Source organism: Trifolium pratense, linkage group LG4 (assembly GCF_020283565.1).
Source record: "Trifolium pratense cultivar HEN17-A07 linkage group LG4, ARS_RC_1.1, whole genome shotgun sequence".
In the NCBI taxonomy this organism is placed as follows: Eukaryota; Viridiplantae; Streptophyta; class Magnoliopsida; order Fabales; family Fabaceae; genus Trifolium; species Trifolium pratense.
Window position 1 is genome coordinate 27,216,039 of NC_060062.1, and position 14,616 is coordinate 27,230,654.

Sequence of the window (14,616 nt, forward strand, 5' to 3'; positions counted from 1 at the left end):
TTTTTAGGTGGCAATCTTAATCAACCTCCTCTATTGCACACAAACATTTATATTAATGGGCAAGGTGGTAGGGAGCAACAATTTCATTTTTGGTTCGATCCCACGGCAGATTTTCATGATTACACACTTCTTTTGAATGAAAAACACATAGTGTATGTAACAATATTCTCATCATTCTTCTCTTTTTTTCTTGCCTTGTATTATTTTTTGTTCCTGTAGAATTATTATTTTTTATCTTTTTTGTAAGGATTTGAAAAAACTCAAAATTTCACATTAGGATGATATTAGGCTTAAATAGGATTAATTTGACATTTTAACTTAATATTCTCCTTTAAATAAGTTAGATTAAACCATATTTTTGTGATTGAAAAATATGTATAAAATATGTACGTATGTTTGGATTGAAATATTTTAGAAAGGTGGAGAGGGCTTACTTTTCTCTTTTAAATTATTGGCACTATAAAATATTTTTTAAAATTAATTAACTGCAATTGAAATATTATACAATTATTCATCATATTGTTCTCTGATTTTATTTATATATTTTTTAAATATCAAATATATTTTAAAATATGGACTTGGCCTTTAAAACCCTACCAATCAGACTATTAGATATAATGAATTTTCCAAAAATAGTTGAGATGACCTTTTGAAATCAAATTGAAGATCCTTAATAATTGTATGTACTTTTTTTATATGAAAATAATTGAAGATCTTAGTTTGCAAATCTAAATATTAGTTTGTTATATGAAATGTTTCAGATTTTTTGTGGATGGCACACCTATAAGAGTGTTCAAGAATAGCAAAGATAAAGGAGGAAGTTATCGAACACAAGCAATGAAGGTTTATGCAACAATATGGACTAATCCATGGGGCTCTAATGGAGTTCCAATTAACTGGAATGATGCACCCTTTGAAGCTCACTATAGATCATTTGGCATCAATGCTTGCCAAGCACAAAGCACTAATCTTCAACCATGTAATTCCTCAAAGTATTGGTGGAATGCTCATAAGTTTTTGGAGCTAAACCCCTATTCAAAAACAAGCCTACAACAACAGCTATTTATTTTATAATTATTGTACTAAACAAACAACCACTAAGTCCTGAGTATCAAGTTGAGTGTCAAGGTTTACCTATAGACTAACTCAATAGGATTTCATTAGGATTTAATTTTTTTTTCTTCTGTTTATTGTCAAAAACAAAATTTGTTTCTGTTTAGAATAGTTTATGATTTGTTTTTTATTTAGAGATATAATTTAAGAATATATTTTATATTGATTACAATATTTTATGATTTGTTTTTTAATCCTTAGTTCAAACCAGTTGAGCGCTACACATCGTCCCTATATATGCAATGGGCTGACAATGTGTATGCGAAATCAAAATTTATAAGCTAAAGATTTTAGAGGGGGGCGTGTACCCCCTCCGTTTCACAAGAAACAAGGGGCCTCGACTTTTCGGTTTGTTTGATATAGCATAAAAGGACAGAAATTCAAATTCTAGACAAAGTGAACCTTTGTTTCTTGACTTGAATGTTGGTTGCATATAAGTTCATGTAGAGAAGTGTAAGTTGAAGACATCCACTACTACTACCAGCAGCAATTCTTGGAGAACACACTTCAAAGAGGGACTCTGTAGGATGGATCTACCATTTTCAAAATAAACAAGTTGCCTCTATTACCTCTGGATATTCTGTCAAGTTTCGGCACAAGAAAGAAATTAATATTTAATCAGAATGGAATTCTAACCCTGATCACTTGTTATTAATAATGCATTATTGATGAAAGGTACTATGTACTACTTTGTTCTTGTATAATGTATATGCATATATATTGTGTTTGACCAAACTCACCTTAAATCTTCATCCAAATAAGTAATTTCCAATTGACCGCGACCAGACCCGGGTGATTTTATAGGTATCTGTAATTAGCATTGTACACTCATTTGTCAGGAAAACGTATTCTTCATGTAGTTGGAACGTCTTTAGTCACAAATCTCATACTCAGCATATCGGTAGCCGTTAGATCAAGACCAAACGGTTCTGGTGTCAAGCTCGATACTTTATAGTTTTAACAAAATCTACTTGCTTTCTGCACCGTCAGATCTTGATACAACAGTTACGGTCATTGATGTTATAGCTACATGAATGCGCGGATTTGTGATTGAATACTTGAATTTATGGTCATCTGTAAAATATGACAAATAGGCTAAATATGAAATTTTAAAGTAAAACTTGAATTTATGAACATACCAGACTAGCAATCTTGAAGAAGTCAAACTTGACAGCTACCTTTCTTGAGTTAAGTGGCACTAAATTGGCAGTGGCCTACAACAATAGTGGAAACTTGAGGGATGCAGATTACAGAATATTATTAAGATTCATTTACTTATACATTTAGCAGCTAACTTTTTTGAATGGCGTTTAGCACCTAACTAGGACTTGAATTATCAAAAAGCTTGAAAATGGTCTTCAAAACACCATGTTACCACAAGATATTGCTACTTACTTACTTCGTACTCATGCCCATCTCATAATCATATCAGCATAAGTTGAAAAACTAAAATTCGCCAACAGCAAAGTTTCTTGAATTCTTCTATTGAAAAATTCATCAAAGACAGATTTTTATTCTCGTTTCAATGGCATAAATTTACGCAATGTAAACAGATGTCCAAAACTTTAGTACCTGGTTGTAGAATGGCCAAGTTTCTATATTCTGAGCTCTCAATGTATCTGCATTAATTGCCTGGTAGATCTTTCCAATTGGTCGCAGGAATTTCGGTCTCTAGGATAGTTTAACGCCAATTAATTATCACTTTACCGAGGGAAATGAACATAATATAGAACCATATTGCAAAATCAATCATGTTATAATTAAAACAACAAAAAGGGAATTAGAATCTATGTATAATTCTTTGTTTGAATTGAGATCAGGTAATCAAGGAATGTAAGTCAAGCAAAATTGACTCTCATTATTGTTATGAGTTATGACTTAATCTATACCCCAATTCTCAATCATTAAAATTTCACTCCAAGTATCTATTTATTTATCAGTCATAATATAGTTAAAAAAAGTAATTTGGCACAATGTGGTTCATAAAGAATCAGTTTAGTTAAAAAACTTAGGGTTCAGTTTTATGTAACGGCAGTTTCAGTTTGGTTTGAAAACACACTCAAACAAACACATAACCAATCAACCATTCAATGTCAGTTAAGTTTTATCGAGGACAGTTTGTTCTTTCTTCCGAACCATGAACTATCCTAATCTTAGACCACAATAAAGAGTGGTTATATATTGAGAAAGACTCAATGCTCTCCATAGAGATATGACTTAAGATAAAACCTATAAAGCTGGACAATCCTCGTCTTAGAAGTCTATTTTAGGGGGTTGATCGAGTTAGACCCGAAACTTAAGAGTCTATTTTGTTATCAAAAGAACAAAGGGGAGTGGTCTAGAATCATTATACCAAGTACTACTAATTACCACATTATTTTTTGGCGTAAAACAGGTATCTCCGCGCGCAACTACAAAACCTAATCTCTCGAGTCTTGTGGGACCCAAATGAGCAAACTCTCCCTAAGAGTTTTAACACTCTAACCCAGGACCTTGGTTAACCTAAAAGAGACCCGCGTCATCTCATCTAAACGTTGTTGGGTTCTAATTACCACATTTTGATGAGGATGATAATTAAACTTCAAACAGAATTGTCTTTATCATTTGTGATACAGTGTCATCTGATTCCAGAATAGTATAAAAGCTCTACAAACAAACCTGTGTTTGCAAAATTGATTGAGAAGTTGTATATAAAAGCTCCCATTTTCCATTGAGCAAATCAGAGTTAAGAGGCTCCTTAACACAATTCATAGCCTCAAGTTTACAAGCAATCTAGACAAGAACTACACACAATCAACCATAAACTAAAAAACCATAAAAGACAGTGAAACAAAGCCACATAAACATAAATTATTATGCAAGAGTAAAATTAACCTTGTCCACACGTTGTTGATCTTCAAGAGTAGCCTCGGCGCCACGGTCAAGTGGTGAAATTGTTTCATAGAGCTCAACTTTGAGGCTCTGGATATCCCTTCCTTTGCCACCACCAGTGGAAAAACCTTGGAAGAATGAAACCATGTTCTTCCATTTCTTAGAATTAGCTACGGATGATGATGGTAATGTGATGTTGGTGGTGTTGAATTTTGGTGGTGGGGGTGCGAAAACAAGATTTAGTTGTGATGGATTGGAATCAATTCTACATTTGAATGGAAGAGTAGAAGTGGGAGTGGAGATAACTAGTGAGAGATGAGTCATGCTTATACACTAATTGCCTCTCTGTAGTGAGGAATTAACATGTCTCTTGTGGGAGAATACAAAATTAACTAGTACTATACAACAAACAAGTGAGGAAGTGAGTACTAATGTGTAAAAAAAATTCATAAATTTAGTAGTTTAATTTCTTTTCTTATATATATAAAAAAAAATCATAGTGTTTTCTATCTTGGTTATTCAATGAACATTTAGTTAGAAAAAGATCTTACAATTTTTTGTGATTTATAAAGTGTAGATGATTGGTTTAATCCCAACTCCTAGTATATAATATATACACCCCTAAGTCTAGAGGGAAATCGTTACCGGGAATCTTTTCCGAGTCTTGCGCGCATTACCTCCCTTTCTTGGAATCTGTCATCCTTTTTAGTAATTCAGGGTGTCAATCCTCCTAATTAGTTGTTTTCTTCTGCCACGTCATACTCGCCTCATATTTATCCAAGCGGAGTCGGGTATGAGTCATTGGATTGACTTGTATGTTCGATTCCGCCTTATGAGGTCCAAACAATTTTTTATCGAGCTCAGAGATGGTTTGACCGTATACATAGTATGTTGTTTCTTAAATTAATATCGAGAAAAAAATATAAATAGCAAGAAATAAAGGAATGTATTAATTAATTATTCTGTTAAATTATCTTCTACTCCCTCCGGTCCTTTTTATAAGGAACACTTAGGGCAAAAAAATTGATCCTTTTTATAAGAAACTTTGACCAATTTTCAAATGTTTTAAATGTTCAATTTCATTTATGCCCTTATTTATTATGAGAGAGAATTTAAAAATAAGTAAATTAGTTGACTAAATTAAATAAGGGTATATATGGAATAAATTTAAATTTATAAGAGTATTAAATGAAAATAATTATGTTAAATGTGATTCATTGGTCAGTGTGATTTTTTCAAATTGTTCCTTATAAAAAGGACCGGAGGGAGTATTAAATTTATCTTTTTATTATTCTTTTTTTGGTACATAATTTATCTTTTTATTTTAAGTCTTGTCTAGTGTAATAAAAAGAGAAAATTTATCTTCTATTAAATTATTCTGATAAAATATCTTAAATTTTTCTTATGTGTTAATTAATTAAATTAATTTGATAATTTATCTACAAAAAAAGTAACCCGATGTATCTGTCTATTATACGTGACATAATCTTAATTATGAAGCTGGGTTGCTACATTGTCACAGTAGTGGACAGGCACACGCCAACAATTCAACCACCATGAAAGTTGCTATATGCACACCACATCAAATTCTTGGTGGTTGAATACTTCTAAATGTATCTTTTTCCTTTGGTGTTGTACCAAACGCCGATTTCTTGCGCTCACTCTTTACTTATGCCATTGCCATACGTTTCCGGTAGAGATCATATTGAATTTCGAACACTTCACTTACTCACTTTAAGGGTGAAATTTAAATAAATTATAAGACATCTCCTATTTGAATAATGAAGGTTAACTATTTTTATTTTTAGTCTTAGTAAAAATTACTTTCATGTTTTGGTCCCTCCAAACCATGTTATAGCTTCTTCGGTCTATCTTATATTGGAAAATGGATTTTCTCAAATGTGATTTACATTTGGAGTTGTGCTATTTGCACACATTTTTTTGCCAATACTGTATCGACACTTAACACGATATAGACTGATTTAAATATTGCACGGAAACCAAAGATGAATAAAAATTGTGGAAAAGTGAATCGAAGCCTCCAATTGTATAAAAATACGGTTTGGCTGTTAAAATGTGTGTTCATATGATTTTTCTCTTACATTTGAGAGAATAAAATATAATCTATTACTTTCGTGTTTTTGTTCCACCAAACTAACTTATGACTTCTTCTGTTTATCTTTTATTGATGTCTAAATATATAAACATATCTTAAATAAATAACAAAATCTTACATGTTACAAACCTCGTTTAATGAATTGTATATTGATGAGTGTTGTTAAAATACAATGGTATAGTAAATAACATGTTAGGTTTTTTTGTAAAAAAAAAATGTATGTAGTTTTTTAACATGTGACAAAGTCTAGCTAAGTTCAAGTTTTAATACATGATGATGATGATTATCAACATATTCCTTATTAAATTTTAAACTCCCTTCTATCTTTTTTTTTACAACAGAGCAAATGAGGATCGAAAATAGAACTTTATGCATATTATCAATATCTCCCACCATAAGAACAAATCCAGTGGTTTTCCCTTTTATAAATTATGTAATACTATGTTTGAGAGTTGAACTTAAAACAAGAGAAGGAGAGACACTTATTTTTAAATTAAGAAAATTGTGAAAAAAAATGTTTTAAAAATAATTAAAACGGTGCTTGAAATATTATATGATTATTTACTATGTCACTCCTTAAGTTTTTAAAAAATCTCAAATATACATCAAAATATAGATTTAATCCTCTAAATTAAGTCTCCTCCAATTCTAAGTTCTAACTAATGTAGCTATCAAATCAAACACACCCTAACTTACAAGACAATTTCCAACCAAGAGATAGAGACTCCAAATAAATAGTTGGAATGCATTTGTGGACATTGTCATATAGTACCACAAAATACATATGCATCATATGGGACATGAGTTGGAATGCGTTGGCCAATCCAAATAAATAGTTGTCCTCTAATTTCCGTGTGACATGCACATACTTGCAAAACCATAAAAGAATATGCACCACTTCTCAATTCCACGTGCTAGGGGTCCAATTCAACAGTCAATTTTTTAGTTTCTGAATTCTTTGGCATAATGGATATACATGTATATTTGTTAAGGTTTATGATTTTGATTAATTTATAAATAGTATTTATTAATTTTCTTATATTAAATATATTTGTGGATTAAGCACAATTATCCACCTAAGCAGTATACAATACATATTCATATAATATGTGTACCGAAATATTTAATTTTTTTGTTGTTGAAGAAAGTCAATTAATCCTCACAAAAGCATGAAAAATAATTCTACGCCATCACATACCATTAAGTAACAATTAAAGAATACTAGTACAGCGGGGGTTATTATATTTCTACTTCATTTACAAAAACAAATATTCCACACACATAGGTTGCTTGGTTTATAAGAAACAACACTTCCATAGTTTCTTTTTCTTTTTTAAGAAATAACACTTATAGGGTCCGTTTGATCTGCAAAATATAAATACTGGACAGAACAGTACAAGACAGAACAGTACAAGACAAACGTTTAAGGTATTGAACAAACTTTGTGTTCTAAGATGTTTGGTGGACAAAAGATTATTTTGGTATTTTAGACAACTTGTGCTGAGGACAAAAAGTTGTCCCGTGGTTCTGTGGGGGACAAGAATTTCAAGTTTTGTCCTGTCCCTTGGCCCGCAGTTTGTCCAGTACCAGGAACAGTTTTAAAATCAAACACAGTACAACAGGAGTTGTCCTGTCCAGTCCCTTATTTTTTAACAGATCAAACGCACCCATATAGTATTTCACCACCCTCTGTTTTTCTTTTGTTACAATTTCTCCGTTGTGTGAGAAGAAACTTTGAGAGAGAGAGAAAAGTAAGTAGAAATTACGCTATTTGATACGTACTGTAATTTTCAAACAACCAAATCATTTGATAAAAAAAAGCATGTATGTATGTATCCATTTTTTTTGGCTTAAATGCAGTTTTACCTCATCTGTTTTGAAAAATGCGGAATTTTACCTCCCTACTTTAAAATGCGGAAATTTACCCCCCCCCCCTATTTTATAATTTGTTGGATTTTGCCCCCACCAAAATTCTGCACAAAATTTGCTTCTGAGCCTCAAGTTCGAAGCTTCGCACATAACTCAATTTGGATCAATAATTCACAAAATTGATACCGAAACAACCGTAATCGAGTTAGATTTCAACAGAAACAAACCCCACTAAATTTGGAGTTATAGAGGGAGATTAATTACCATTTTAGTGAAGGTCTGTCCAATTACTAATTATGCAGAAATCTACTTATGACCTTCAAATTCAACATCGTCTACCAAACACATCGTAACTCCAAATTCGACGAAATTGAAATGCAAACAAGGGTAATTTCGTTAGCTTTCCATACATGTAAATATTATTCAAAAATGAGCTACAGAGTGAGAGGCATGACGAAAATACTAGTAATAGTTTCATACGATAATTAATTTGAACATACCTTCACTAAAACGGTAATTAATTTATCTCTGTAACTCCAAATTTAGTGGAGTTTGATTATGTAGAAAACTAACTCGTTTACGGTCGTTTCGGTACCAGTTTTGTGAATTATTGATCCAAATTGAGTTCTATGAGAAGCTTTGAACTTGAGACTCAGAAGCAGATTTTGTGCAGAATTTTGGTGGGGGGCAAAATCCAACAAATTATAAAATAGGGGGATAAAATTCCGCATTTTAAAATATGGGGGGTAAAATTCCACATTTTTCAAAACAGGGGGTAAAACTGCATTTAAACCTTTTTTTTAAGATCAAAATATGGCAACAAAGAGCTAACCATTACAAAATATATTAAAGTAGAGAAAGCAAAAGTGACATGTGACTATACAATTGCAACTAATATAAAGAAAGCTAAAATCTCATATACGATTACACCATTAAAATAAAATATGATGCATCCCTTCAAACTTATAAAATATTATAAAAGATCTATTACATTATAATATAAACAAAACTACGATATAATAAATCAATCAAAAATCTAATATTTCTAAACAATTTTTAATTTTTTTTTATACATATACTAATATTAAATATAATCATATTTTAAATTAGTATATACCCTATTGTTTAACTATGTGTGGTTATATTAGTCAAAAAAAACTATCTGTGTTATACTTAATTATCACAATTGTTATTTTTCATTTCTAAAAATATTTTAATTATATATTTTAATCAAACCCGTGCAACGCACGGGTTTACCCCTAGTTCTTTTAAGGAGAAGTAAGATCAAACACAATTTTAATAAAGATCTTAAAATAAGAAGTGTCTTTTTTTAATGAAGAAAACACAATTTAAGTGACTTAAATAAAAAATAATTTATGATAATTATCTTTTTTAAGTTATTATTTTTTTTTTAAAGTTTGTTATTAGTATAACTATATGTTATTATCTTTTTTTTCTTTGTTATTAATATTATTATCTTTTTTTATATTTATCAAAATATTGTTTACATCGCTTTTTAAGTTTGTTATTATTAAGACTAGTGGCCAAACGGTTCCGTGCCCGTTTGTGTGATACGTGGTTTTTTATTGCGCTAATGTATGTAAATTATAAACAATCCATATAAATTGTAAACTACCATTGAACCATATTTAATTTAGAGAAGATGTTAACAAAAAATTTAAGGAATGATAAATGCAAACACAAATTAATGACATCTATACAAAAATAATTTTTTTATTTAAAAAAAGGCAAGAAAGAATATGATTTAATCAATTAGTCGATGTTCACAACAATGTAATATGCCTTTAGAAATCGAGTGGTTTCTTGACAAAAATAAAAATAAGTACATAAATTAAGTGGTTCATACTTTATTGCTTGCAAAAGATTAGAATTTTAAACTTTTCTTTGACAAATTTAATTGAATTTGTTTTGATGAAAAATAAATAAGAGAAACACATGCATATTTGGTGTTTGATTCTTTACTATGAATGTACAATTTCCTTTTCAATTAAATGGGGGATCTTTCCATGAGTTACATTGTAGTAATGGGTGTGTACATCCGTTTCGTTGCATGTGTAGTAACCTTTTGTATCATTAATTTTTGTTGTCAAAGATCTTGTGCAATGTAACACCATTCATCCACACTTGAAACTCCCTATAGAACCATGGTAGACAAAACATCAACAAAACACAATAAAAATTAACAAAAGAGCTGGATAAAATATTGGTTTTTTAAAAGGTAAAAGTTAAAACTCAATAGCAAATTGGGGTTGGGATTCTCCGGTGGCAAGCAAAGACTGCTCTAATTTTCCATTCATTTCACATTCTCATCAACTTATTTCTTTCTTTTTCTGACTTTTCTCTCAAAATAAATTTTTGGTAAAAAAAACAATTTGAAATAAAGTTTTGAAAAAGATAGAGAAGATATAGTGCGTGTCCATGTTTTCTATGAATAAACTTTTGGTAAAAAAAACAATTTGAATAAGTTTTTACCTATGAATCTTCACGTCATTTGAACAAAAATTGCAAAGAAATAAAAAATGAAAAAACAATGACATTTATATGTTGTATATACAACTCCTATGTTTCCTTAACATATTGTACTTATGTGTCATCTTTACAAAACTACATCTTTTAATTTTGAGTAAAGGTTTCTTTGGTTTTCTTTTTATTTGTGCCGGATATACCTAATAAAACCCTTTAATTAGTTTATGGTTTTTTTTTAAGAAAAAAAATTGCCTAACAATATTCCTTACTTTGGGTAACAATATTCTTTTTTGGTTATCATTTTTTTTGTAATATTAGCTATTTTCGTTGTTTATCCAAATATTGTTAAATCACTTTTTAAGTTTGTTATTTTTAAGATAATTATTATCTTTCAAAAATCACATCTCTAAATAGTATAATATTTTTTATTCAACAATATGAATTTTATAAGTCTGTTATTTGTCAATATTATAAGTCAGTCTATTATTAAATTTTTAAAAATTGTATATCACATTATTTTATTCAATAAACAAATTATACAAATAAAATTTTTAATTTTTAATGTAAATACAACTATATTGTTATATAATAGCTAACCTTTAAACAAAACCATCATATTTCCACATCATGCAAATGTTTCTTTTTTTACAGACATGCAAATGTAATTGTAGAAAGAGGATTTTCATTTCGGTAAACAAAATCTATTATAATATGATAATAGGAGAAAACGAAGTAGAAATTAAAGAGACAATGTTTAAGAATAACAAATGATTGTTACCAATTAATTGAGGAAAAGAAGAGTTAGTGGTGATTACTTATTAGTATAATTGAAAGGATAACTCTGCCCTTACATATTCTTTATTAAGTTGACATCATTAGCCATATTTATTCATTGTGTGTTTTTTATTTTTATTTTATCAAATTCATAAGGAAAAAAGAAAAAGATATTCTGAATTGAGGATTATAAATGCTAGAGGTTCAAGATAAAATCCCTTATTTATCTGAAGAATATTAGAACATATATGATTTCTTTTCTCTTTTAAAAAATATATTCTTTTATTAAAAATGTTCTTTTAAAGTCTAGCTCTAATATAAAATTTGACAAAGTTGATTTCAAAACTCTTTAAATGTCTATTTTTTGTATTGTCAAATAAAAACACTATATATTTACCTAAAAATACTAATTGAGTTTATAAAGGTCAAAGACAAGTGTCTATATTTATTATATATTATTATTATTGATAATAATAAAGAGATTGAAATATAATTAAGATAAAGTTATAGAGAATTGAGAGAGAAAATGCGAGAAATATAGAGAGGATAGTGGATATAAGTCGATGTCGATCCTTAAAAATAAATTAGTAGACTGTACTATAGTATGTCTTTATGACAAAGTTTTTTTCTTTATGATAAGTCGATGTGAATTCATGATGTGAACCGTAAGCTGCCAAAATATTATCAAACCGATCAAAATTAAAATGAATAAGATATTCATTTTTAGTGCAGTATCCTTTCGCATGCTTAGCGAACTCATAATCTCATCATTTTGTTTGATCAGTGATATGACAAATTTATTCAAGCAGAATGACAATGAAATGTTTTGGTAATATTGCGACTTTGATATGAAGATTACATCTTTCATTTTAATAGTGTTTTGACTTTAATTTGAAATATATTTAGAGGATTAAAAATATATTTAATAACCCTATAAAATACTATTTACACTACACATGCATGACAAAGTTGTTTCGAAAGTTCTTTGAATATTTAGTCTAATATAAAAAGCCTCTTTAAAGTATAAAAAAATTAATACTTCGAAATAATTTACGATTAATTAACATGTCATATTATTCTTATAAATTAAAGGTCAAGACAAGTATCAACCATTTTTTCATATAAAATAATAATGAGATTAAGTATAATTAAGATAAAGATAGAGAGATACAGAGAATGATAGATATAGAGAATGTATTAAAATGATCCACTATATTTTCATAAAAACAAAAAATACATTAAAATAAAAATTACACTAATTTGAAGATATATAAATCAAACCTAGAAAAAATAAGATTAATCAAACAAATTTTTAATATAATACACTAATCGACTACACTTTTATTAATTTCTATATACACCTGAATGACACATTGTCTGTGTTTAAAACAATTTTTATCTATCTATCTATCTATCTATCTATCTATCTATCTATCTATCTATCTATCTATCTATCTATCTATCTATCTATCTATCTATCTATCTATCTATCTATCTATCTATCTATCTATCTATCTATCTATCTATCTATCTATCTATCTATCTATCTATCTATCTATATTATAGATTCACTTGAATGGAGAAAAAAATTAAAAATATTTTAAAATTCACTTTTATAATCGAAGAATAATTCAACACATCTAAAAAAAATTATCATTTTTAACACAATTTATTATAAAACACAACTTTTTTTTAAAACATTCTAATCAATATATAAGCTTTTTTCCATCATGATTCGCCATGCCTGAACCCTCATCACCACCGTAACTACCTCAAACCTCACTAACAAAATCATTTAGTTTTGTTCGCGGCAGAATGATACCAACGAAGCATTATGAAGAAACTATAAATTAGAAGTAGAGCAAAACTTTACCAATGAAATTGAGTTACAAAATTACTTAAACTAGCAAATGAAGAGTAAATAGTGTTGAACAATATTTTGTAAAGTTTTTTTTTTTTTTTTTGCTCAATCTTAACGACATGGAGAGATGAAGAGTTTGTGAATTTCCAGTTTGCCTTCAACTTTAATTTGGAGAAAAGGAGTGGAAAGTTTTTCTTTTTTGAGAAAAAGGAGAAATAAAAGGTTTGCGTAGAATTATGATAATGGTAATCTAGCTGGTAGATAAAATTTTACTTTTAAGAATTATGATAATGCTTTTATTTTTGTAAGGAAAATGAATTTTTTGTAAGGGAAATGAATAGTCTCTCATTTGTTTCTTTTAAGTATTGCTGCATTGCATTGGAACTGCTTAAAAGATTGAGTATAGCTGTTATGATATAAGTTAGTCTAGTTAATGTGTCAGAAGCAAATATGAATCAAATATTATAAGTGGAGTAAAATCTAAAAAATTATAAAATAGGAGAGTGAAAATTCTAGATTTTAAAATAAGGGGGTAAAATTCCGATTCAATCAAAATACGGGGGTAAAACTGTATTTAAGCCAAAAATTATCACTATATAAAAAAAAAGTTATTAAAAACTAAAAGTTGGAAAAAGTTTAAGGTAGTCTCAGTGAGCTTAACTCAGTTGACAAGACATCACACTATATGTGTAGGAGCCGAAATTTGAATCTCGAACACTCCACTTAGTATTCATCTTTAAGATGAATTTTTTAGTCACTAGACAACTTGACCGAAGACGAATAGAAATAGTTTTTCGTAAAAAAAAATGTATTATTTTAAAATATTTAATTTAATAAATTAAAATTTAAGGGATTATCCGATTCAGTGGTTTTCACAAAAGGACATCTAAATTCATCCAAAAATATTTGATTTTTTGCGCCGTTTGATTTTCAGTTTTATTTCTTATCTCCCCCCATCTCTCCCTCTCTAATCTTTTGTGATTATTGAAAAGTTACATACATATAAACATCTCATAGTTGTGTGTATGTGGTTGTCATCTCTATATTGAGATTAGATACTTAGTTAATGCTCATTATTCTGGTAGTTGGTCGTTATAGTACGCGAAAATATTCCGACCATTGACAAAGGATGGGCTTCATGGGTTGTTCCCTGCTTTGACGGTCCATAAGGATATCTCCTCAACTACTGGACTCTAAGCCCAGTCCGGAATAGTTGCATACATATAAACATCTCATAATTGTGTGTAAGTGGGATAATTTCTTAATACTAAAACCGATAAATTCTAATATAGACCACTTCATCAAGTGGTCCATGGTGGACCAGTCATGAATAATATTATAATGAATACGAATTTTACAAAATCCACCGTTGGATTGAAAGTTTATATCATACAGATTATCCATAGAAAAATTTAGAAAAATTGAAAATCATTTGATATGTTATTGAGACACATCAAGATTAACGGTTTATTAAATAACGTAAATCTTGATGGGTCTCAATAACATATCAAATGATTTTCAAAAA

The 14,616-nt window shown here is 29.1% G+C and overlaps 1 protein-coding gene and 1 long non-coding RNA gene across 2 annotated transcripts; one reads left to right on the forward strand and one right to left on the reverse strand.

Moving 5' to 3' along the window:
* Window positions 1–857, forward strand: LOC123920114. The gene is made up of 3 exons (XR_006813447.1): window positions 1–64; window positions 110–152; window positions 762–857. It is a non-coding gene; the product is annotated as an uncharacterized LOC123920114 (long non-coding RNA).
* Window positions 858–1,256: 399 nt separating this feature from the next.
* LOC123920113 (probable plastid-lipid-associated protein 4, chloroplastic) lies at window positions 1,257–4,567 on the reverse strand. The gene is made up of 6 exons (XM_045972262.1): window positions 3,988–4,567; window positions 3,772–3,885; window positions 2,686–2,784; window positions 2,253–2,327; window positions 1,854–1,921; window positions 1,257–1,693 (listed from the first exon to the last, which is right to left on the reverse strand). Exons 1-6 carry the CDS (start codon window positions 4,306–4,308, stop codon window positions 1,621–1,623), a joined length of 750 nt encoding a protein of 249 aa, XP_045828218.1. The 5' UTR covers window positions 4,309–4,567; the 3' UTR covers window positions 1,257–1,620.
* Between the last annotated feature and the right edge of the window lie 10,049 nt (window positions 4,568–14,616).

Excerpts from the sequence above, each read along its gene's own strand:
- LOC123920113 (XM_045972262.1), bottom strand. The coding sequence starts at position 4,308 with ATGACTCATCTCTCACTAGTTATCTCCACTCCCACTTCTACTCTTCCA. Across the intron at positions 2,328-2,685 it reads CTTGGCCATTCTACAACCAG|GCCACTGCCAATTTAGTGCC; the intron begins GTACTAAAGTTT and ends CTATTGTTGTAG. Across the intron at positions 1,922-2,252 it reads TCTTCAAGATTGCTAGTCTG|ATACCTATAAAATCACCCGG; the intron begins GTATGTTCATAA and ends TGCTAATTACAG.